Source organism: Vombatus ursinus, unplaced genomic scaffold (genome assembly GCF_900497805.2).
Source record: "Vombatus ursinus unplaced genomic scaffold, bare-nosed wombat genome assembly UNPS02014839.1, whole genome shotgun sequence".
Classification (NCBI taxonomy): Eukaryota; Metazoa; Chordata; class Mammalia; order Diprotodontia; family Vombatidae; genus Vombatus; species Vombatus ursinus.
In genome coordinates, this window is record NW_020954617.1 from 4,526,761 (window position 1) to 4,551,819 (window position 25,059).

Consider the following 25,059-nt stretch of genomic DNA (forward strand, 5'->3'; position numbering starts at 1 on the left):
GCTCACAATCTAGTGGGGAAACAACAAACAAATATGTAGGAACACGCTGTATGCAGGATAAATAGGAAATAATTAACAGCAAAGGCACTAGAATTAAGAAAGATTGGGAAAGACTTTCTGTAGAAGGTGGAATTTTAGTTGAAACTTAAAGGAAGACAGTGAAGCCAGGAGGTGGAGATGAGGAGGGAGAACATTTGAGGCATGGGAGACGGCCAGAGAAAATGCCTGGAGCTGAGAGATGGAATGTCTTATTCGTGGAACAGAAGGTCAGTGTTACTGGATTGAAGAATATAAGGTGGGGAGTAAGGTGTAGGAAGGCTGGAAAGGTAGGAGGGGGCTTATATTATTAAGGGCTTTAAATGCCAAACAGATGATTTTTGTGCTTGATCCTAGGTGATAGGAAGCCACTGGAATTTATCGAGTAGGAGAGTGACATGGTTAAACCTGTGCTTTAGGAAATCACTTAAGTGCTGAATGGAGAATGGATTGGAGTGGGGAGAGACTTGAGACAGGCTGACACCAGCAGGCTGTTGGTGTGAGGTGATACATCAGGGTGGTGTTAGAGGATAGAAGGAGGTGTATTCGAGAAATGTTGCAAAGGTGAAATTGACAAGCCTTGACAAAAGAGACCTTGATAAAGAGATTCTTAGTGGTTGTTCAACATTGTAGCAAGTAAAGGAAAATTATCCTGGATCTTTCCTCCTGTAGATTAGTGATGTTGAATACAGTTGTTTTGACATTACGAAATTACTCTTAAGATAATTCAGACAGAAAAACTATAATTTTTCCACTAAGTGTGTGAAACAGCTCAGGGGAAATGAATACCTTTCATGTCCGATTTTCAAGTGAGCTAGTTAACTTGTTAACATTTACATCATGACACATTGTAAAGTTCATTGAATTTGGAATTGGCTTTTCCTCCGACACTTAAGTTCAATTCAACAATCTTATTCAGTTTCTTATTCTTAAGAAAGAAGAAAAGCAGCAGACTATAGTAATAGAGGGGTCAGCCTTTAGTCAGGAAGACCTGGATTCAGATGCTTCCTCTGATACATATTGGCAAGTCAGTATGTCAGTGACTCAGTGAATTATCTCAGGATTAAATTTTAAATGAGTTTTATTCTGTATCGGTAGAGACATTTCTATATTGAGAGATCTCCATGATGATGAAATCATAGGGCTGGACCACTCCTCCCAGCCCCCAAAATGCTTTCTCTGTGTCAGGCATTGGTGATAAAAAGATAGTTGCAACCAGAAGTGTGCTGGAACCAGCTGGAACCCTCAAACTGATTCTTAAATTTTCAGTTTGAATGGCTAAAAATCAGGTCTTGATTTATTGCTTTGTCGATTATCTAGAGTTAAGAAAGTGATGGAGAAAATGTTAATGCAGATTAAACTTAGAAGTCTAGCATGTCTACATTTTTTTTTTGAGAGCCAGGTGTTAAATATTTACCAGCACACTACTGGCTGCAGTGTAAGGCTCTGCTCTCCAGTAGTGTACAGTCAGGTCAAGGACAGATACAAAAGCATGGATGCATCATGAGGGAGAGATAAGAAACAGCATGAAGCAACCCCTGTAGAGATGCAGCCTGGAAACTCCTCCTGCAGCTGCAGCAATGAAGACCCAGAAAAGAAAGTTCTTGGCATCAAAGTCTTTGGCAATTTCAAATGGTTCAACATCAGACATGGATTTTTTTTTTTTTAAATACTAGAAGAACCAGTCATATCTCAATAGTGGTATGATTTTACTTTGAAATAAAAATTTTCATCCTATCTTTTTTTAAGCTTTATGAATAAAAGATCCTTCAAGGACTTTTTTCTTCAAATCCAGTCCTTCTAGTGTTGATGAATGGAAATGACATGGAAGAACATGCATTGCCATCTGCTTCGCTGCTGCAACCTAAGGACCACTGCGCTTTTTCATCTTACTTGCAACTGAAATATCTCTTATATGTGTTGTCTTTTCTTATAAGAACGTTAATTTCTTCATAGCAGGTACTATCTTGCCTTTCTCTTTGTATCTTAACACACTGCTTTGCACATATTAGGAGCTTAAATGCTTTTTGATTCATTCAAAAAACTAATGCAATGGAAAATGAGATATGCAGAGGAGAGGCCTATGCAATATTCTGGATTGAGTTGTTGAAGTTGGAATGTTGAATTTGTATTCAAACACCTAAATCTCCATTGTACCATTTACTGCTTGTACAACCTTAGGCGAGTCATTTTTCTTTTTAGGGTGTTAGTGTTAATTGGGAGGCCGTTGGGATCGTTGAAGGTTTTTAATTAGAAAATGGCAAAATCATAATGATACATTGAGATACTCAGATGGTGGTGTGGTTGTTGAATTGTAGAGGGGGTGAATTGGCACCAGAAAGAAGATAACATTTTACATTTAGGTTTAAAAAAAACCACACTTTACAAGTATAAGATTTGAAAAACATGAATAGATATCAGTTTAGGTATGGAAGAGAAAATCCCTGAGGTTTAGTGGACTGCAAACTTGGTAGGAATCAGTAGTGCAACATGGTTGCCAAAGATGACTACTATGCAGTCTTAGGCTGCATTACCAAAGGCTTGGTTTCCAGAATGGAAATGATGGTTCCATTTCTCTCTATTGATACAACAGACCAGAATAATGTTTTTAAATGCATAAAATAAAACACATAGGATTACAAAAGAAACCAATTATATTGAAATAAGGTTATCAGAATAATTATTTTTTTAAAGTTCACAAATCTTGGATTAAGTAGTAGCTGGTCTCAAAGATCCCTTCAGGCTCTGAGATACTTTGAAGAGAAAAGGCTTGAACTAGCATGGGTGTAGGGAGTAGAAGAGAAAGTTTGAATTGCAAGTTTTACAAATTATGCAACTTGTATGTGACCTGTGGGCTAGTTATTTAACCTCTCTAATACTGTTTCCTCAGCTTTATTAGGATTAATAGTACTTAGAGTATCAACCTTAGCTGGTTGTTAGTAGGAAGCCCTTCGCAATAGATGTGAATATTTCACTCTCCCCTTATCCCCAAAGTATCATTGTTCTACATGTCGATAAAATAAATAAGACCTTTCTTTTTTTTTTTTAAAGACCTGATTCACTTTGAATAGTTACTGCCTGGTAGACAGGCATTTGAAAGACTATTATAGATATATTTACCAACATTATTATCCTAGGTTAGCTTTCTAAATGGGGTGTTGCAAGGAAGCTTTGAGGATACAGGGAATTAGAGCTGTGTCCCAGAATAGCAGAGATGGGTGAGGGCGGCTGCTCATTAGTGCTGGCACCACTGCATTCTCCTTTTTCTAGTTCTGAGGGTTTACTTCCTTACACATCTGTAACTTCTTTCTTTAGCTTCTCTTCTAGGGCTATAAAGAAGGATGTTACTATTCTAAACACTATGGGTATTTTGCTATTTATTTACTCTCCTGCTTATTGTGGTGACATAGTATTTGGTATGGGAGATGGGTTGCAAATCCAATAGGTAAGAGTTTTGTTTTTAAGACAAAAATGTTGTGAAGTATAAGCTGTTCACTAAGGGAAAAAGGGGATTTGACATGGGGAAGATAGGGTAGGAGAGCGATAGGGGAAGCAGATTAGAGTAAGAAATAGACAAGGAAACCATAGCTTTCTCTTTCTCCTCTTCCTGTTGCCTTCCCTCAGTAAGATCTGATGGGATTAAACTGGGTCATTTCTTTTGGCAGGACATCCAGACGAATTTGTCCAGTCCTTTCAGACTTCATTTGGCTCAGTAGTAGAAATACTGAGAGTAAATAGCTTATCCTCATCTCTCTCCATTTGCCATATGCTGACTGAAAATGGCATATTGTATAGTTAAAAAGAATTTTGTTGATATCTTTTGTTTTTCCATTGCCAAATTTTTCTCCTGTATCTCTCTTCCTTTCCCCTCTTCCCAAGTTTTCACATATAATAAATTTTTAATACTTGAAACAATTTCTTTACTACAACTTTTGAGAACTACTGGTTGAGAAACTCCTAATTAGAAAGGGCATGATAAGAAAAAGTAATAACTCTAAACTCATGGCATTGTTGATTTGCAAATTCATAGAATCAGAGTTGGAAGTACCTTCGAGGTAATTTAGTCCAATCTCCCAGCCAATGCAAAAACTCTTTTTGCAGAATCTCCCGAGACTTTTGTAGATGGGGGCAGCTAGGTGGCACAGTGGATAGAGCACCGGCCCTGAAATCAGGAGGACCTGTGTTCAAATCCAACCTCAGACCAAACACTTGACACTTACTAGCTGTGTGATCCTGGGCAAGTCATTTAACCCCAATTGCCTAAAAAAACAAACAAACAAACAAAAAAAACCCTCCCACTTGAACTTTTATGAGGAACTCTGTGACAGTGGTATGTTTTGGCTTTAGAGAGTTGGACTTCTCTCTTTTTTTTTTAATTATAGAAATTTTAAGCAATTACTGGTGGTTTAGAGGATAGGTTGAATCAGTTATGGAATTTTAGAGTTGGAAGTGGTTTTAGAGGACATTTTGTCTCTCATGTCTTCACTGTGTCTGATCTCTGTCATTTTTTTTGTTTTGTTTTGTTTTATTTTTAGGCAATTGGGGTTAAGTGACTCACCCAGGGTCACATAGCTATTAAGTGTCAAGTGTTTGGTCGGAGGCCGGATTTGAGTTCAGGTCCTCCTGATTTCAGGGCCAGTGCTCTATCCACTGTGCCACCTAGCTGCCCCTGTCTTATTTTTTAAATTGAAGTTTTGTTGATACATCTTTTACATCATACTCCTTTCCAGATATTCTCCTCTTTCTCTTTTAACAAAGAAAAACGGTTAAGCAAAATCAATTAACTTAGTGACTAGGTCTTACAGGGTATACAGCATTTGGTGGCCATAGTCCCTCACTTTTCTGAGACAGGGAAGGAGTTACATTTCTTCCTTTCTTTTCCAGGGTCAAGTTTGGGCATTGTAACTATACAACATTCTGCTTTGTTGAAGTGTTGTTTATGTTATTATTGTCATTGAGTTAAAAGCTAATCTTGTAAGTCGCTTAACCTCTATCTGCCTTAGTTTCCTGATCTGTAAAATGGGGCTAGTAGTAACCACCAGGGTTGTTAGGAATATATAATGAGATAATTAAAGCACTTTCCAAACCTTACAGTACTATAGAAATGCTAGTGGTGATGATGATGATTATTTTTTGTACAGTCAATCCTCAACTTTGATCTGTTTCTAGGAAAATGTGCTAAAGTAAAAAAAAAACCCGCAAAAGTTGATGCATTGAACCTATGGGAAATAGGGGTTTAGTTTCCAGGATCACCAAATCTATAATCTTTCTCTAGAAATTGATGAAAATACATTTCTCCTTAATATTTTATTTTTTTCACTTGCATAAAAAAAGTTTTTAAAATTTGTTTTTTAAAATTTTGAGTTCCAAATTCTCTCTTTCTCTTCCTCCCCCTCATTGAGAAGGCAGTTTGATATAAGTTATACATGTGCAGTCATGCAAAACATATTTCCATATTAGTCATGTTGTGAAAGAAAACACAGACCAAAAAAAGAAAACCCAAGAAAGATAAAGAAAAAAAAATATGCTTCCATCTGCATTCAGGTTCCCTTAGTTCTTTCATCGGACATGGATAGCATTTGTCATCATAAGTCCTTTGGAATTATCTTAGATCATTGTATTACTGAGAATAGCTAAGTCGTTCACAGTTGATCACCCTACAATATTGCTGTTACTGTGTACAGTGTTCTCCTGCTTCTGCTCACTTTACTTTGCATCAGTTCGTGTAGGTCTTTCCAGGTTTTTCTGAGAAGAGCACAACAGTATTCTATCACAATCATATACCGTAATTTTTCCAGCTATACCCCAATTGATGGCCATTTCCCTCATTTTCCAATTCTTTGCTTTCACAAAAAGAGTTGCTATAAATATTTTTGTACATATAGGTCCTTTTCCTTTTTGTTTTTTATGTCTTTGGGATATGGACCTAGTAGTGTTATTGGTGGGTCAAAGGGTATGCACAGTTTTATAGCCCTTTGGGCATAGTTACAAATTGCTCTCCAGAATGGTAGAATCAGTTCGCAACTCCATCACAGTGCATTGGTGTCTCAGTTTTCCCTCATCACCTCCAACAGAAAATATACTTTTCTGCATGCATTCTTTATAACAAAATCTAATTCTGTTAATATGCAATATTCCTAAAACAGTAACCATGAAGTAATCCATTAAATTCAGGGGAGAGGAGAGACACCATCACCCCAAGGTAAAAAAAAGGAAAGGGGGAACCTGCCATCTCTAATCTCCCTTTTGATTCTGTGGTTGAACTGTCCCCTGATAAAAAGCACATACCTTGGGGTCAGTCCCCAGCCCCCAGACCAAGTTTGGAACTCCCACTTGGCCTGGCCAAGGCTAGCTCAGTTCAACTATCTGTGGGCCAGAAAGCAGGTGGGAATGAGGATGGGGATTGATCACCATCTCATTTACCCACAAACTTTGGTGCTTTTCCTTTTTTTTTTTTCCTTCAATTCCCTCATCGGGCACTTGAGAGGTTACATTAGTACTTCCTGGAGTGGGTTCACGAACACTTTTATGAATACTTTTTTCCTTTTTGTGGATATAAACTTGCACATTGTACCTCTCATTTTTTTTCCTCTACAATGTGTAGCCCGCAGAAAACAGGAAAGTGAAAATGAAGTTACTAATAAAATCACAGGAATGCTTGAAATTGTGAAAGTCAAATGCATGAATGTGGAGGATTGACTACTTTTTTTCTGGTTTTGAGAGCTTTATTTGCCTGTCTTCCTTCCCCTTCCCTCTCCTTCTTTCCCTTCTGTCCTCCCTTCCCTTCTGTCTTCTTTGCCTTTTTTCCTTCCTTCTTCCTGCCATCAGGCACCTTTTGTGTTACCTAGAGGCGCTGAGAAGTTAAATGGCTTGTCCAGGCTCACATAATAAGCGTGTGTCAGAGTTGGATTTGAACCTAGGTCTTCCTGACTCCAAGGCCTGCTCTGTATTTGCTCTGCCGTGTTGCTCTTGTTCTGCTTACTTCCCATGTTTCTCTGAATTAGGAAATTATTTGTCATTTCTTATAGTGTAGTGATTTTCCATTTTTTTTTTAAACAGTTAAGTTAGAGGATTGAATTAGGGCAGGATTATAATGTCCTTTCCAGTTTTAAAATTTGATTCAAATATTGGGACAATATTTATGTAAAGGTGAATGAAATTGAGAGAGCCAGTAGCTTTTCATCTCTGTACCGTCAGACACTCTGAACGATAGACTAATATACTGAAGGAGTGGATTGTGCTTTGGAGTGCCATGCCCTTTTTTATTTTAGATGAATGCTGATTTCTCAAAGTTAGGCAAGGCCCCTGCTTTTTGAGGCCAGCTGCCTGCCTAAAGGAAATGCGTAGTTGGCGGGTATCCTGGGAAAAACCTCCTGGGCCACATATCTTAACCTCTTTCAGGATTGCCCATTTCTTGTCTAGATAAATTTTAAATTCTCAAGGGATGGTGCTCCCCTGTGGAGATGACTGCTGACTGCCAGGAAGCCTTTTCCTGATGCATTCTAAAACCTATCTTTTCCTTCTTCTGACCCCCCCTTCCAATTTAGTTTCACTCCATTACTTTTTACATCTTCTTTACTTGCTGTTTTCCTAGTCAACATCTAATTCATTGCTGTGTCTAGCACCTCATCACACTGTTGTTTTTTTCCTGACCTCTAATAATGCCTTCCCCATCCCTCCAACCTAATTTCTGTGACAGGCTTTGAGCTCAATGACCTAATAACAAATCTTGCTTGTTTCCAGTCTTGGCACAGTACCTTAATTCATATAGCTCCATTATGGAAAGTACTAGCTTCCAAATTGCGTTGTAGACTATCTCTGTGATATCTTTAATTTGTAGTGACGTTCATGGTTCCTTTCTTCCATGATATGGTTTTTTTTAAAGTTAGTGCTTCAGTCAAAGAACTCTCTTTAAAAACTTATCTTATTTCTTCGCATTGTCATCCTTCCTTCATTTGTGCATTTCTTCCTTCTTCCTTATGACTTCCTTCTCAACGCTTATTAAAAATATGTAGTTTTAAATTAGCCCACTATCCTCCTGGACCCTCTTGACTTTTGCTTTTAGCTTTCTGAGTTAGTCAGGTGGTTTCCTTTAGTGCTTAGCATCTCAACCTCTGAGAGATAACTGAGATAAACAATTTCCGATCACTCTTTCCTTTGATCTGTATTGGGCCGCTACGCTGCATCTGCATTCTCTCTTTTCATATCACTTGTAGCGTATGCTTTATTCACATTCTTTTGACTATGGCTTCCTATTTAGCAGATTCTTTATGTAATGTTAGGCCCTTGTGAACCTTAAAGACTATAGCCTCAGGTTTTATAGAATCGAGTTGGATGGTATCTGAAGTTGAGAGGAAAAATTAGCTTAATTAAGCCTGGTAAGGGACGCTACCCCTACAACAAGAACATTAACTTTTTTTATTTTAATAAAACTAATGTCTGTGTGGTTAGCTGTGGAAGAACAAAGTTACCAACCAGCTGGTATTAGGGTGTGGGAGACTTATAACAATTAAGTAATTTGTCATAACCTGAAGAACATGTGTCTCTGAGGTTTTCTTACTTCTGGGTGGCTTTTTAGCATCTGCCTAGTCAGTGTGTGCTTTAATGTAGTGAATTGTTGTCTAGTCAACAATCTTTGGTTTTGCACATCTCCATTGGCTTTTGTAAACTATCAGATGTGCCCTGAAACTGGATCCTTTGAATTGCCTCACTTTTCTCTTCATCCTTTATTGGCACAGCTGAGTTTGTCCTTCATAGCCTTAGGCAGACTGACTCAATGGGACAGCTAGGTTTTGAAGACATATAGCTGTATCAGGTAGGGCCAAGCTGATTTTCTAGAATACATAATTTTGCTATTGGTAATTGGTTAAAACAATTGCCATGAGTTGCTATCTATATGCTATAAATTAGCAAGGATAATTATTGCAGCTATGAAAGCTTGAAGCATGAGCTGCTAAAGCTTTGATAGTGGGATTGTTCTGGAACAGTCCTTTCTCCAGTTCAGTGATAATCTTCTGAAATGAGTGTCCTCTCTAGGCTAATGTCAAAACATCTCATGACCATTATCAAAGGGGCTAATGAACATACGGGGAGATATTTCAGAGAAGAGAAATAACTTGTCCAGGTAGCCAAGTGAGTTGTAAAAGTCTCTTCCAGGTTGTAGCCTGGGGATCACACAGGTTCGTAAGGTTGTCTCCTCATGTTTAAAAACCGAAAAGCCAATCTTTTTTTTTTTTTCCCCAGGTAGTTGCTATCTGTTTTAGAATGAAAGTCAGAGGTGCTTAGCAGAAAGGCATCTACCTAGTCAAGTACAATTTGTGTGCTATGGCAGTGGTAGCTCCTTGAGGCACTTAGTGCCTCACTTAGATCAGCACTTAGTGCAGTCCCTGGCATGTAGCATGTGCTTAATAAGTTCATGTTGACTGACTGATTGTAGAGGCCTCTTTACAGGGACCTGGACTGCAAAGACCTGATGCTCTTGAGAGTGATACTATTCATGCCTTTTGATCCAGCTATACCACTGCTAAGCCTATACTCAAAAGAGATCAAAGAAAGAGGAAAAGGTCCTTTATGTACAGAAATATTTATAGTGGCTCCTTTTTGTGATGGCAAAAAACTGGAAACTAAGAGGATGTCCAGCAGTGGAGAAATGGTTTGAATATGCTATGGTGATGGAGAATGAATGAATGGTGGAATGCTATTGTTGTAAATTTGACCTCACACACTTACTAGCTATGTAGCCCTGGTCAAGTCACTTAGCCTGTATCTTTTTAGTTACCTCAGCTGTAAAATGGGGATAATGAATTGTTGTGAGGACCAAATGAGATAATATTTGTTTTTCATTATTTTCTTGTATCACTCTCATTTCTCTTCCCAGTTTTTCCTCTACTTCTCTTACTTGCTTCTCAAAATCCTTTTGAGCTCTTCCATGGCCTGGGACTGATTGATATTTTTCTTGGAGGTTTTGGACGTAGGAGCTTTGACTTTCTTGTCGTCTTCTGGTTGTATGTTTAGATCTTCTTTGTTACCAAAGAAAGATTCTATGGTCTGACTTTTTTGTGCAATTTGCTCAAGTTCCCAGCCAGTTACTTGAGTTTTAAACTCTATGTTAAGGTAGGGATCTGCTTCCAGTGTGGAGAATGTACAGTCCCAAGCTTTAGGGGTTTTGTGCAGCTGTTTTCAGAGATACTTCTAGGGACCTGTAAATTTTCAGTTCTTCCAAGATGGTGCGATCAAGGGTGAGGTGTTTACTCCTTTCCTGACCTGTGCTCTGGTCTATGAGTGACCACAGGCACTCTTTTCTGTGAACTGTGAGGAGGATTCCCTCTCCACAGCCGCTACAAGCTCCACCACTCCAGCGCTCCTCCTTGCCCCAGGATCGCCACCCAAAACTGTGACCCAGATCCAAGCATGGGCAAAACAAGAGAGTCCTGCCTCAACGCCAGCAAAGAAATCCCTGCAATCCTCCTCTGATTGGCAGCCATTCAATTCTCCCTCAGTCTGTGGGCCAAGAGCTCCGGAAGTAGCCGCTGCTCTGGAGCTATGCTGGGACTGAGCTCCTCCCTCACCATGGTCACAGACCTTTTCTACTGACCTTCTAAGTTGTCTTTGGCATTTATGGGTTAAGAAGTCTGGAAACTGCCTCAGCTCCCCTTGATTCAATCCCCTGCTCTAGGTTAGCTGAGGCCTGGTCTTTGCCTGTGCGCCCACGCTGAACTGCACTCCTCTCTCAGTCCAGCGCAATAGACCTTTTCAATCAAGCATCCAAGTTGTCTTGGGCTGGAAATTTGTTTCATTCTGTCTTTTTGTGGGTTCTGCTGCTCTAGAATTTGGTTTTTTTTTTTACAGGTATTTGAAGGGGTTTCGGGGAGAGCTCAAGCAAGTCACTGCTTTTACTCTGCCATATTGGCTGTGCCCTCCATTTTTCCAAATGAGATAATATTTGTAAAAGGTGCTTAGTATAGTGTCTGGCACCATAGTAGGTTCTAAGGGACCATCTGCAGTTGTCCTGATCTGTATCTTGCTACTGGTCCCAGATGGTACCAGAGGAAATTGAAGCTGGTGACTTTGCATAGCCTTCCCTTCCTTAAATCCAATTCATTTGCAAGTCATGGCATCACCTCCCTGATGTCATGGTCCTCTTTGAGGTTGAAGGACAAACAAGGACAAGTAGGTTCTAAATGCTAGCTTTTTTTATTAAAACACTTTTACCTTTATGTGTGTGGGTTTGGAGTTTGCTAGAAGAGGGAGAGCTCTGACAGATAACTAACTGGTGCTGTGAAAAAAGAACTGGATTTGACGTCAGTAGGCCAGGCTTTAGGATTGGGTTGACATGAGCATATGTTATAGGGTAAAGGGATGAAGAAATACTGTGACAAAAGAAATAGAATCAAGAGTGCAAGTTAGAGGGTTTTTTCCATTCAACAATCTTCAGTGGCTTTCCCTTTCCTACTGAATAAAATACAGTCTCCTGATTGTGGCATTCAAGGTCTTTTATAGGCTGGTCATGTATATACATTACCCTTCTTCACATCCTCATCCTTTAGTCATATCTCACATTACCCTCCTTCACATCCTCTTTATTGCTTTCAAATTGGTATAGCCATTCTTCCTTGTTCTTTTCCTTTTCTTTCTTATCACTATGCATTTGCTCCTAGTGTCTGGCATGTTTGAAGTGGACCTCTTCTTTTTCTTTTGATTCATCTCCATCATACCCATAAATAGAACTGATATCCCTTAGCCATATAACTGCAACCATCTTCATAGCAGTGGAGGTATCCCTGACTCCCATCCCATTTTGTAGAGATGCTTTTTCTGGTCTATAATTTTGTATATATGTTTTTCTGAGAGATTACTTCTGTTATCTCTACTCTAGACTTTTAAATTTATCTTTTATTTTTCCCTCACAGGTCCTCTCAGGATGTGCTATCATTGTCCGAGGACAGCCACGTGGTGGGCCTCCTCCTGAGAGACAGATCAACCTTAGTAACATTCGTGCTGGGAACCTGGCTCGACGGGCTGCAGCAGGACAGCCAGATGCAAAGGATACACCAGATGAGGTACGTGACTCTGTTTTCTGGATTCTCCATATAGGTAATTGGATAGAAGATAAAATGCATTTCTTGGTATTGTCACTTTTATAATTGTTTGACTTCTTTGCAACATTCCTGTGTCTTAGCACCAATAATAAGGCAAATTTTTCTTTAATTCCATTAATTTAGTTGGTTACTCATTCTTTGCCCATGGAACAGGGGTGACTATAGGTCTTGAACCTTCTCATTTACCCTTCTAGGCAGAGTTTGTACTTCTCCAGGGTTTTTATAGGACCTTCCACTTCTAAAAAAATTTTGGAATTCTCCACTTTTGGCATCTGCTAGGCGAGGCTCTCCTAATCTTTGTAGACCACCAATGATCATAGAAAGCTGAAAACCATCTTGGGTTCCCTTTCATTCTTCTGAGATTCTCAGTGTCTTTTGAGTCTTCACCTGTTCTCTCCAACAGCCACTAACTTTCTTTTAGAAATGAAGAAACAAACTTTATGGATGCTTTTTGTTTTTAGGACACATTCATTTCTGAATAGATCCCTTCCCACCTTCCCTATCCAGTGAGCTTTTCCGTGTACTAAAGATTTAAAAAAAGAAGACAATTCAAAAAAACTAAGCCCCAGTTGACTGTATTTAACAGCATATGCAATATTCCACCCTATACAGCCTTCGCCTCTTCATTGAAAGGAGGGATATGCATTTTCTCATCTCTACTCTAGGACCAAGCTTGGTCGTTATAATTAATGTACTTTGTTCAGTTTTGTTTTTATTGTCTTTTTCATTTATATCATTGTAATCATTATTTACATTGCAGTTGTATATGCTGTTTCCTGGTTCTGCTTACTTCAGTGCATAGTAATATCCCATTGTATTCATGTTCTACAACTTGTTTAGGGCATTCCTCAGGCAGTGGACATGGACGTTATTTCCAATTCTTTGTTACCAAAAAAGTGCTGCTATGGATGTTTTTTTATGCATATTACAAATTTTCTGCCTTTGACTTTGTTGAGGTTTTTTCCTAGCAGTAAGATCTCTGCCAAATGATATGGACATTTTAGTCATTTTGGGAAGTTGGGGCATAATTCCCAGTTGTTTTCTAGAATATTTAGATTATTTACAGTTCCATCTACATGTATTAGTGTGCCTTCTTTCTTGCATTCCGTCTGACATTGATTGTTCTTTTGTCATCTTTGCCAGCTTACTAAATGTGAGGTGAAATTCCAGTCTTTCATGTGTTTGTTAATTGTTTGCACTTCTTTTGAGAACTGTCTGAATGGTTCTTGGGCTTTTGTGTGTGTGTATAAATATACATATATATGTATATATATGTGTGTGTGTATATATATGTATATATATATGTATATATGTATATATATACACATACATATGTTAATTCTCTCGTCTTGGATATTGGACCATTATCAGAAATATTTGAGGCAAAGCTAGTATCCCTTCTTGTCCTAGATAAAGTGATTTTGTTTTTGGAAGAGATTTCCAATTCCATGTTATTGAAATTGTCCATTTTATCTTTTGTGATCTATATCCCTTATTTGGTTAAGAATTCTCCCCTTAGTCATACTTGTGAAAGGTGCCTCCATCTAGTCTCCTTTAATTATTCATCACTTCTTTTAATAATTTTTCCTTTCAGGAGTTAAACTGTGTTTTATTAGGCCAATTTCTTATTCTGCTTAGCTTAGATATATTCTTTGATTTAACACAGGCCTGTACAACCTATGGCCCACCAAAGGATTTCCTCTACATTTCCTCAGTATTTTTCACTGACCACCCAAAATCCCTTGGCAGCCTTCAAGCTGCAAGTTGTACAGGTCTGTTCTAACAGATACTCTTCACTCTGACTTAGTAGTACATTTGCGATGTGATTTCAGAAATAGTGTTTTTGAAATCTGATTTTGCTCTCTAATTACGACCTCTGCTACTGTCTTCCTGCTAGAGAGATGAAAAATTTACAAAGATTATTTGGATTCTTAGAATTGTATGCCAAATAACTCAGAATTTTTTTTTTTGATGGAGGGTCAGGGAGACCTTACCCCAGTCACTGCTTAGTGTTAATTCCATGCAAATTGTTTCTTTTTTAACTTTTCCACTTGCCATTATGTAGTTATATGGAGTGATGCTCTGGTCCACAAATACCTTAATGTGCACCAAAGAACTATATATCTCGTGCTAGCTATGTTAGATTGACTTTCTTTGGAAGTTTGGATAGAAAGGGAAGGACATTTGAGTATCTTGTAATGTTCTTGGGTTGCCTAGCACAGATTCTTAAAAGTAAAATTCCCTGTTAGGATACAGAGGGAGAAATTTCCAAGTTTCAGGTACCATTTCTACTGACCACAACTCCTGCCTTGAATGTCATTTGGGGGTTGTATGTAATTAAGCACTAAGAGAACAGTTACCTCCTTCATAGTTGATTTTTACAGAAAGTTAGGTTAAGAAACTAGGTTGTTTTCTTCTTAGGCTGTCAGAAATAGACTTTTCTCATTGCTATAGTTTGCTTAAACTTGGGGAAGAGGAATGACAGCCCGAGTTTTACAATGCACCTTTCTCGTGGCCAGTGATTGACTAACCCTAGAAAAGAAGGTGTTAACAAGGCAAGTATTGAAAGGTCTTTGAGTTATTTTGCCAACTTCATTTAAATTTGGTGTTTGCCTACTGGGGATATATTTTTCATGTGAGACTGTCTCTACTTAGGAGAAACTTCATCAAAGCATCTTTTGGCCTGTCTTGCCCTAATTATGGAAATAAGTTGGAGTTATTGTCCAGATTTTGGTAGTACATTGTGCTGCTATATTGGTTTTTCTTTCTGGGAGACAATGGGGCTCCAAATTTGATACCCAAGCATAGGTAGAGCTGTGTATTTATTTTTTAATAGCAGATTGGTGTTTTTACAGGGCGTAGTAATCTGTGTGACTTCTCCCTTTTCGGCCTTCCCATAACATGTTGCTTTTCAGTACCACTCTCGATTTGTATCCCAGGGTGGGAAAGGGCACTGGTTTTGGAATCTGAAGCCCTAAATTTGGGTTGGAATAAAATTCTAGATGTGTGAACCTGTGCAAGTCATTTAAACTTTCTGTGCCTCAGTTTCTTCATTCGTAAAATGGGGATAATAATACTTGCTGCATGGGCCTGTTGAAAGGAAAACATTTTGTAAACAAATATTAAAACTATATAAAAGGGTAAACTGTTTTCATCCCAACCAGGTAGTTGTTGGAATGGCAGTCATATTTTCGGTGGTGGATTTTGTTGATGCTTGCCATCTGAGTGTCTTCTGTTTTGCTAGAAGACTTCAAGGTGGTTTCCTTGCTTATAGAAAAGCAATATAGGTAGTCTTTTGAGAAGTTCACTCATTGTGACTTAGTTTTACCTTAACTGATAAGGTAATCAGAGGTTCCTTTTCTAGGCATTTTCTAGTTTAAATGCTATTGTACAGAGGTGGTTGTGTAATTGGCAAATTACTTGAGGTTTTGATTGTAAACTGGAATTAGAGAGTTCTCATGTTGCATGTCTGTTTTGTCTTTTAGCCCTGGGGATTTCCTGCTCGAGAGTTCCTGAGAAAGAAGCTGATTGGGAAGGAAGTCTGTTTCACAATAGAGTACAAGAACCCCCAGGGTCGTGAATATGGCATGGTCTACCTTGGGAAAGGTGAGCTGAAGGAAATCAAGATCTATCTCTCCTGGAATCTAAAGTTCCTGGAGAAATCTATTTTTGCTTATAAGGGTCCCAATGAAATAGCCCTTAGGGAATTGGGAGATAATAGAAAAGAGCCGACACTTCTGCAAAGAGTATTGAATGCACTGCAAGGGATGTAGTGACTTTTTTGGGTGTGCACCTGTTCTGTTTCTTTTCCTTCACCACCTCCTGTACCTGCTAGTCTTGAGGTTCATTGTTGGTTCAGGTATTTGTAGGGCTACAGTCCTAGCGTTTGTTTAGGGCTCTTAGAATAGAATGGCTCTGGGCTTTTAGGTCACAGTGGTAATTGAATTTCTATGGATTTCCTGTTGTGTCTTTTATTTACCTTATCCATCTTGTGACTTTTCTTCTTCTCTAGGGGACACTTTTTAGGAAAGGATAATTTGTTAGGACCTTTAGTTTTCTTTGTAGTGATACCCCAATAACCATCTGTTATAGAATGCTGAATGGGAGATTGTATGCTGTTGCCTAATTGCAAGGATAGTGATGATGGGGTGGGCTGAAAACTTGGAATCATTTATATTGAAAGTGTTGGTAGAATCTCTTCGGGAGAGCTTTAGAAGGTTCAAATGCATTTATATGGAATTATTTCCAGTATAGAAATCTTTTCCAGGTTCTTGTCCTTCTGTGGTAATGGAGCCGTTAAGTGTTGTTCATGTGAGTGGAGAGTGGTTGATTACAAGAGAAGAAGGTTTATATTTTTAAAACCATTTCTGATTTCTACTAGCTTGACCTTGAAGTTGGCAAACTGTTGGAGGATAGCAATTCTTGTGATACAATGTTTGATTTTAAGTGTTTTCTTTAATTATAATAATAGAATTTGTGTTGAAAGGCAACTTAGAAGACATCTCTGGCATATGTCAGCCTCTCTTTGAATACCTTTAGTGAAGGAGAATTTTTAGAATATATGGATTTTTTTCTCAAGGAAAATCATGTGCAAAACCTATAATTTCAATTAAAAAGATGTGGGAAATACAACACTGTGTTGTCTGGACGTTATGGAGAAATTTATTATGTCCTTATAGGATAAAAAGAATATTACCTACATGTGAATGAATTTTTATTTTATCTTCAATATGCAAATATTGAAGAACTTCATCAGTGGAAAAGATAGAAATTCTGTAAAATTTTATTTATATTCTCTAACTCTGAGAGGCTTCAACAGATAGTTAAATGCTGGCATTAAGACTTTATCAGGTTGCCATCTCTGAGTAGAAGCAGAGTGGAAAGAGCACTTGCTGATCCGGAAACCAAGAGGTCTGTGTCTGAACGCTGGTTTGGAGACCGGTTCTGCAACCACTTCACCTTCTGAGCCCATGTTTCCTCATCTGTAAAAAATACTTGCCTTACTCAGAGTGGCTTTGAAGATGGTGCTTTGTTAAGTCCTAACGCACTATAAATGTTGTGCATTTATTACTATTGCTACTTCTTTTCAATTAAATTAGTCACATCTATGGAATTCAGGCTCAAGTGATTCATGTTATATAAGGAAACTCTGCCATTCTTTACAATATCAAAGTATGGAACAAAAACTTTCAGTCTCTAAGCCAAACCAAAATGACAAACTAGTAAAACATAGTTTTGGCATATTAACAGATAATATTACTTTAAATGTAGCAGTTACTGTTATATTAAGTGCCCCAATTCCTTGTTTTTCTTTAAAAACCTTTCCTCCTTAATTTTCTTTTAAACATTTTATTGATATCCTTTGTTTTTTGCATCACCTTCATTTCTAAATATATTCTTTCTCATTCCCGATCACCTAGGGAACCATTCCTTATAACGAAGAATAAAAAAGAAAGAGGAAAAAACAGTCAGCAAAATGAACCAGCACAACCCAGTCTCACAGTATATACTATATTCTCTATTGGTGGTCCTACGTCTCTGCCAAGAAGGAAGGAGGGACAGCAGATCACCTCACAGTCACACATTAGTGCCTATGCAAGCATCTATTCTCATGCAGAGGAGAAATGGTTTGGATTACCACAAAAACGTTTATTCCCCAGATAGTACTTCCCTTCTATGGCCAAGTAGGGAATGCCCTCTGAGATGGTAGGATATGCCTGAACTTTGGACATGTAGCATGTAGCTGGATCATCACGCCGTGGCCAAGAGCATGTATCCCCTTGCTACCTTCAGTGATAACTCTATCCTACAAGTTCAAAACTGCGTGGTACCTGAGCAACTTGACTAAATTGATACGAGAAAGAACTAGAAGTTTCACTGGTGCATAATGCGATTTTCTGACCTCTGTCATCTGCCTCTGAAGAGTTGAAATCTGGGAAACAGACTTTCTGTCTGTTAAGGAAAGGGTCAAAGCTCATTGCTTTCTGTTATATAGGCCAAGTAACAGTTATTTCAGTGTGAACAGTGCAGTGTCATGACTGGTGGCTGTTGACACCTGACATTGACTAAGCTTAATAATCTTAGGCACCCATATAGTTAGTTGTCCCAGAAATACTAAAGGACACAAAGCTCACCCATTCATTTTCCTTTTCCTGGGCTTCTAATTTGGGGTAGGAGAGGAATGGGATGAGGTCTAAATGGTATTTAAAATGCTCCTTCAGCCTTGCTATTTTGGGAATAACTATTAGTTAGCATTGGAGCCAACTAATTTACTACTTACTATATTATTGTCAGGCAGCAACATTCAGGATCATCAATTTCCTAGATCGCAAAAAGTTTTACCTCCTGTTCCCCACCTCAGAGTATCTCTGATTTTCTATAGACAAATAGCACTCACTTCAAATAGCCTAATGATCTGAAATGTATATACTCTCTTGCAGAATGTTTGCTCTTATAGGAATCTTAGAGAAGCCTTATAGTGAGCTATGAGGGTTTGGGGTGCATTATGTGTATATTTATCGTTGTGACAGAACTATGATATATAGTATTGTGAATATAAATTTTTTTGAATTTTTCCCCCCTTATTGTGACCTTGTCTATCAGCCAGAGTACTGTTTCAGTTTATCTAGAGTGTTGTTCTCTGGGGGCCGCTAGGTGGCGAAGTGGATAGAGCACCGGCCCTGGATTCAGGAGGACCTGAGTTCAAATCCAGCCTCAGACACATAACACTTACTAGCTATGTGACCCTGGGCAAGTCACTTAACCCCCACTGTCCCCCCAAAAAAAAGAATGTTGTTCTCTGCCAGATTTTTATGATTCCCATGCAAATATCTTCCTTTATTTTTCTGACTGACAGACAGATTTAAGGAAATGTGTGGCTCTAAAAGCCTCTTTGATAATAAGAAATCACAAATAATATTTCAAGTGTCAGGGTAAAACCTAATAAGGGTAAGAGGGAGGTGTTATTTTCCCTTCTGGTTTTAAGGGATGACTTGTGGGATTTAAAAGACTGAAAAGAAAATCTCGCATCTTTCTGAGCAGAAGAATCTCTTAGATGATGTTGAGGGACTTAGGAATCTTTAGGGGAGAGGCAAGTAAATCCTGTGAAAGAACCAGAAGCCTTGGTGCCCTCTGACAGGCAAACTTGAGTCAGTGAATCTGCAGGCTTCAGACTTAGGGCTGCCTTGTTTCATCTTTGTGTCATCTGGTTTTTGGCTTCTTTAGTTAACTCTTAGTTGAGGGCATAAGCTGGAGAAATGGAAAGGAAGTCCTATTGAGTGAAGGCGGGCCTTTGATTCCTGAACCTCTTTGAGACTTTTGAAGTTGTACCATCAGACCATTTTGGGTAATCTCTCTGAATCACTTCTTCAGAAAAATTGTTCTTGAAGAGTAAAGGTAAAGTTATCCAAGCTCTGTTGTTGATGAACATAGGCATGATTGTTACATTTAATTTCTTTTTTCTCCTCTTTCAGATACGAGTGGGGAAAACATCGCAGAGTCTCTAGTAGCGGAAGGCTTAGCGTGCCGGAGAGAAGGCATCCGAGCCAATAAGTATGTATGGTTTTTCTCTTGCCCCCTGGATGTCCCAGAATCTGTTTTAGTTCATATCTGGAAGAGTTTGGTGGTTCTTGACAAGCATGCAGCAGCGTGACCGCTTTACTGAAATTGAAGAAAGTCTAAATGGCTGTTGCCGTTTCAGGTTATCTGACCTTTAGACTTATACCCAGACAGATTTTGAGGGAGGATGCAGGTTGCTAGCTGGTAACTGGCTTGTTTTTTACCTGATTGTAGTGTGAAGGTGCCATTTTGGGAAGTGAGGTTTAGGGGGGTTGGTAAAAGTATGAAGTGCAGTGTTGGATTCAGCCTCACTGATCTTAGAGCGTCCAGTACAGTGTATTGCAGCTGCATTTGTTTGATACTCTGGCTTACGAGAGGCAAGTGCTGAATCAGTCGTTGTGGTGGCTTGAGATGCTGCTTAATCATCTATCTACCAGATGGCTGTTAGAGTCTTAGAGGCAGCTGTAGACAGAAATCTGCTTCGGTCATGTTGATTAGATGGAGAAGTTTGATGTGCCATCCTGTCACCTGTCCCTTTGTACCTCCAATAGCAATTAAACCAAGTCGAATAACTCTTAAATCCTCATAGTAACTTCATACTATCTATCTCTGCCCTTGGCTGATTGAAGGGAGATTTGTTAGCATGTATAGTGATACACTGGTGGTTGTGTGTTTATGTAGCAGAGAGGGTGGTTGGGGCTCTATTTTTCCAAACATGTTTGTGTTTAGGTGGTATTTTTGGAAGCATGCCAAAGTTTATGTCATAGACAATTGATCGAATGCTTACTTTTGTGGATATTTTTAAGAATACACATTCTGCCTCTGTGAATGTAGAGTAAATAAACCCCAGAGGACAGCCAAGGTAAAGTTCCAATCCATTTCAAAAATGGAAACTGCACAAGAATCATCAAGTTCATATTTCTCCAAGGTTGAGTATAGGTCTAAGTGTTTCTCTCTTTAGTGAATGGTTTTGTTTCTTTTTCTTAAGCTGCATTATTTTTGCCAATTGAGAACTACAAGATGTTATTTTCCTTTCCGTACCTATCTCTAGACAGGAGTTCTTAAATTTTTTGTGTCATAGGCACCTTTGACTATATGATGAAACCTATACCCTTTCTCAGAATGTTTTAAAATTCATAAAATAAAACATATTAGACTACAGAAAAAACCATTCATCTTGAAAACAGTTATCAAACTTAAAAAAACAAACAAACCAAGAAGGTTATAGACCTCAGGTTAAGAACCTCTGCTGTGGAACATGAGCTTTAATAATGTAGCTACCTTAGTATGAATTTGCAGGCTGGAGGTTTGAGAAGCTTGCTCTAGTTGAAAGTCAGTGTCAACTCTGTACTATGGAGCTGGGAACACCAGTTTCCTACTGGGAAAAGTGGGACCTTTACTTGGTATTGCTGTCCCAAGGATGTTGGCTACCTCCTTAGATGTTAGCTTTGAAAGGCCTTTTATTGCACAGTTCAACTTTGTTTTAATCACTAAAAAAAGAGATAAGTCATTTGTGTACATGGACTTTTTATCTACTCTGTGCTAGACAGTAGGATACTCCTTGTTGGTTCATTCTAGAATGCCTTGAGTCTGCAATGATGAGGGATGAATGTTTTTCAGATCTGCTCAAGTTTCTATTTAGTGCTTAATTGGTGATAACTTAATGAAAATAACAATATTGTACGTGCTCCCGCAGAACTCTTTGTTCTATATAGAATTATCTGAGGGGTGAAGGGAGTTCTTAATCTTTCTTTCTCCTCTAGTTCTATATTATTTTGAATTAAAATTGGGCCAATCCTCTTAATTCGGGTCTTGTTAAAAGGAGTTCCTGGCAAGGCTCCCAGCTGAACTACTTCTATTCATATTTCCAGATTGTTGAGAGCCCAGGATACTGAGAAAGAGTGGCATAAGGTGGTGGATAGAGTCAGCTTGGAGTCAGGAAATGTTGGGTTCAAGGGCTGCCTCTCACGTATACTGACTGGGTGATCATGGGAGTGAGCTAGGCAACTCTTTAAGACTGGTAATTATATAACAGCTATTGATCTTTATTTTCTTTCTTGTATTTTCATGTAACAGTGAAATCAGAACCAGGTTTTAAAAAAATGTAGTGAACGTAGATTGTACTGTTATTGCTCAGGCCACAATTCATTAAAATGGCCACATTAATTAAAATGTTTTCAATTTTAATTATGTTGCTTGAGTGGATTAGGTTTGGAATCTGGGAATGGCATTGATGGTAGTCTTTCTGTACTCCACTCTCGAGGAGGCCTTGCTAATTAACATGTCATATTGGTCAAACATTTTGATATCCCTAGGCTTTCTTTTACCATGTACTCTAGTATCGTTGTCCCCAGCCCTTTTATCCACCAACTGAACTTCTTCTATTTCTATCCATGTCAGCCCTGAGCAGAATCGGCTTGCTGAATGTGAGGACCAGGCAAAGATGGCCAAGAAAGGCATGTGGAGTGAGGGAAATGGTTCTCATACAATCCGGGACCTCAAATACACCATTGAAAATCCTCGGCACTTTGTGGATTCTCACCACCAGAAGCCTGTTAATGGTGAGTCACTTGGTTTGGGGAGGGCAGAGGAAAAACATATGGAGTGAGATATCACCCAGGCTAGTCCTTTGTTTGACTTGTTGGGTTTTCTTTTCCTCTGCAGCTTATTTAAAGTTGAGGGGGACTCCTGTATAGGTTGCATCTGAGTGGGGTTATGTGTGCTCATCCATGTGACCTAGAAGGGATTTTGAGCTCATTTCACATGGATATATATTCCGTGTTTTGTAAAGAAAAATACTTTGATGTTCTCTCTAAAAAAGGGCAAACTACTTCTGCTTACCATATCTGTAATCTCCCTCCAGCCCTCTAAAACATTTTGTTCCTGAGCTTACAACATGTTACAGTTTACCTTGAATTATCAACAGTTGAGAACTTAAAATCTTTTCCTGTCCTTTCTCCTGCCTTGGAAGAAGTTCTGGATTCAAAAATATTTGACATATATTGACTGTCTGACTGGGGCCAAGTCCTTTGACTTCTCAGTGCTCGAGGCAAGTCTTTAAAGAGGACAAGCTGCAGAACAGTTACCAGTCTGTATCACTGGAGAGAGTGTCCTCACTGGAGAGCTCTCTCTACCAGTAAAATCACTAGTCCAGGCCAGAACTCCAAATATTATCAGCAGATATTTATTGTACATTTGTTAACCTTGGGTAAGTCATTTCACCTCTGTGGACCTTAATTTTTTCATATGTAAAATAAAAGCCTTGGGCTTGATGAATTTAAATCCTGTGCCTAAGGCAGCTCGGTGACATGATGGATAAACTATTTGACTTGGAGTCAGTAAGATCCAAGACACTAACTCTGGAACCCTGGTTAAATCATTTTTTTCAGTTTCCTCCTCTAAAATGGGCATGATGCTAAGAGTCCCTATCTCACAGGGTTGTTGTAATCATGAAATGTGATACTATGTATATAGCACTTTGCAAAACTTACGGTGCCTTATAAATGTTAGCTGTGAGGAAGATGAGGATGATGACCATCCTGGGTGTGTAGAGTACTTAGCACCTGATGATAGTCTTCAGATGTATAAAGATGTATGATTATATATGTGCTAGTGGAAAAGTTCTAGCTATAGAGGAAAAAGAACTAAGACAATAATTGTCTTAGCTATACAGGCTCAATCCAAATCATTTATTAAGCACCTGGCATGCATTAGGCCCTGACATTCTCTTTCTTCCAGGAACTTCTAGTCTACGGGTGGGGCCTATCTGCAATGCACCTACAGATAAATAAATGCAAAATAGATACACAATCACCACAACCCATTTAGAATTGGAGTGCTAACAAGTGAAGTCACAGAAAAAGGCCTCTTGTCAAAGGGACTTTTTGAAGGGAACTGGGAGTGAGTTATCTGTGTTTAGCCTGGTGTAGGCCTGGCATTTCATGCCTAATGGTAATTTGAAGGATTTAGACGTCTAATGCTGCAGTTGCTATCAGTTTTCTAAGGCAGGGCTTCTTAAACTTCTTCCACTGTGATCCCTTCAGTGCCCATATTGGGGTCACAACCCCCGGTTTAAGAAGTGCTGACTAAGGGATATTTTTACTCACTCATATTTGGGTGGAGGGATTGGGTTGTCTTTGACTGGCATTTTAGGTGCTTTTTTTAGTTCATTATGTCCCTCCTGGGCTCTCCTAGGTGTTGGTGTCCCCTCCTCTCTCCGTCATAGCTTTTTTCAATATTCCAGAAAACTTAATTTCTTCCTTTTGTCATACAGCTATCATCGAGCACGTGCGAGACGGCAGTGTGGTCAGGGCTCTGCTCTTGCCTGAATATTATCTGGTCACAGTCATGCTCTCAGGGATCAAGGTCAGGCTTTGCATGGGGGCTGGGGATGGGTAAGACCTTCCCGTTAGTTAGGCAGGTAGTCTATAGCTTTTGATATTAGATTTCATTGTTATTTGACCTTGAAGGTAGTTGTTGTTTCCAGATCTCTGTTTCATTCTGAAAAGAGTGCCCTTCCCCTTGCCCTGGTTTAAAACCTGCAGTGGGATTAATTTGAGCAGGGACAAAGCAAAACAGATCTCTTAGGGTTTGTTTGGTTGAAGATTTAGAGGGGGAAGTACTTCTGAGGATATTAATCTGGGAGAGAGGGATGGGATATTGTGGGGTCTGGGTGATTGTGACTTGTATTGCTGCAAATTATCCTTTCCTGTGAGATAATTAGGTCTTAAAACCCTAGTGAATCCTTGTTTGGTAAAACATTGTCTTCAACCATAATTAAAACTGCCTTGGGATTGTATAGCAGCTTCATTGTCATTTAGCACTAATGCCTTTAAGTAGGATAGAAAAACCTAGTTTGAAACTTTTTTTTAAGCTAATTTAATAAGCTAATTTAAAATTAAGCTAATTTTACTGAAATTATTTTCTTGTGGAAGGTCCAATTTGACCTGTGAGTAAGGATGAAAGAGCCATTGGCTAATCTGATTTTTGCTTTTGTCTGTAGTGTCCAACTTTCAGAAGAGAATTGGATGGCCCTGAGACACCAGAGCCATTTGCTGCGGAGGCTAAATTCTTCACGGAGTCCCGACTCTTGCAGAGAGATGTACAGATTATCCTGGAGAGCTCCCACAACCAGAACATGCTGGGCACTGTCCTTCATCCAGTGAGTCATGTTTTCTAAATGGGGATTGATGGTTATAGGAATCAGAGTTTGGGAATGAAGGTCTATTGTTTGCATCCTGAAATTATGTGTGGTTGAAGGAATCTCTTTAGATATCCTGGACTGGTGTCCTACCTGTCTCTTTGATTTCTTTTTTTTTTCCCCTTCCTTCCTTCCTTCCTTCCTTCCTTCCTTCCTTCCTTCCTTCCT

General features: G+C 38.9%; 1 protein-coding gene across 1 annotated transcript in view; it reads left to right on the top strand.

Moving 5' to 3' along the window:
- Window positions 1–25,059, top strand: part of SND1 (staphylococcal nuclease and tudor domain containing 1) — a 439,872-nt gene that overhangs the window by 22,729 nt on the left and 392,084 nt on the right. Inside the window, exons 2-7 of the mRNA XM_027840174.1 lie at window positions 11,946–12,095; window positions 15,620–15,740; window positions 19,607–19,685; window positions 22,092–22,252; window positions 23,965–24,056; window positions 24,694–24,852. Coding sequence (XP_027695975.1) covers window positions 11,946–12,095; window positions 15,620–15,740; window positions 19,607–19,685; window positions 22,092–22,252; window positions 23,965–24,056; window positions 24,694–24,852 — 762 coding nt within the window. The remainder of the gene's footprint in view (window positions 1–11,945; window positions 12,096–15,619; window positions 15,741–19,606; window positions 19,686–22,091; window positions 22,253–23,964; window positions 24,057–24,693; window positions 24,853–25,059) is intronic.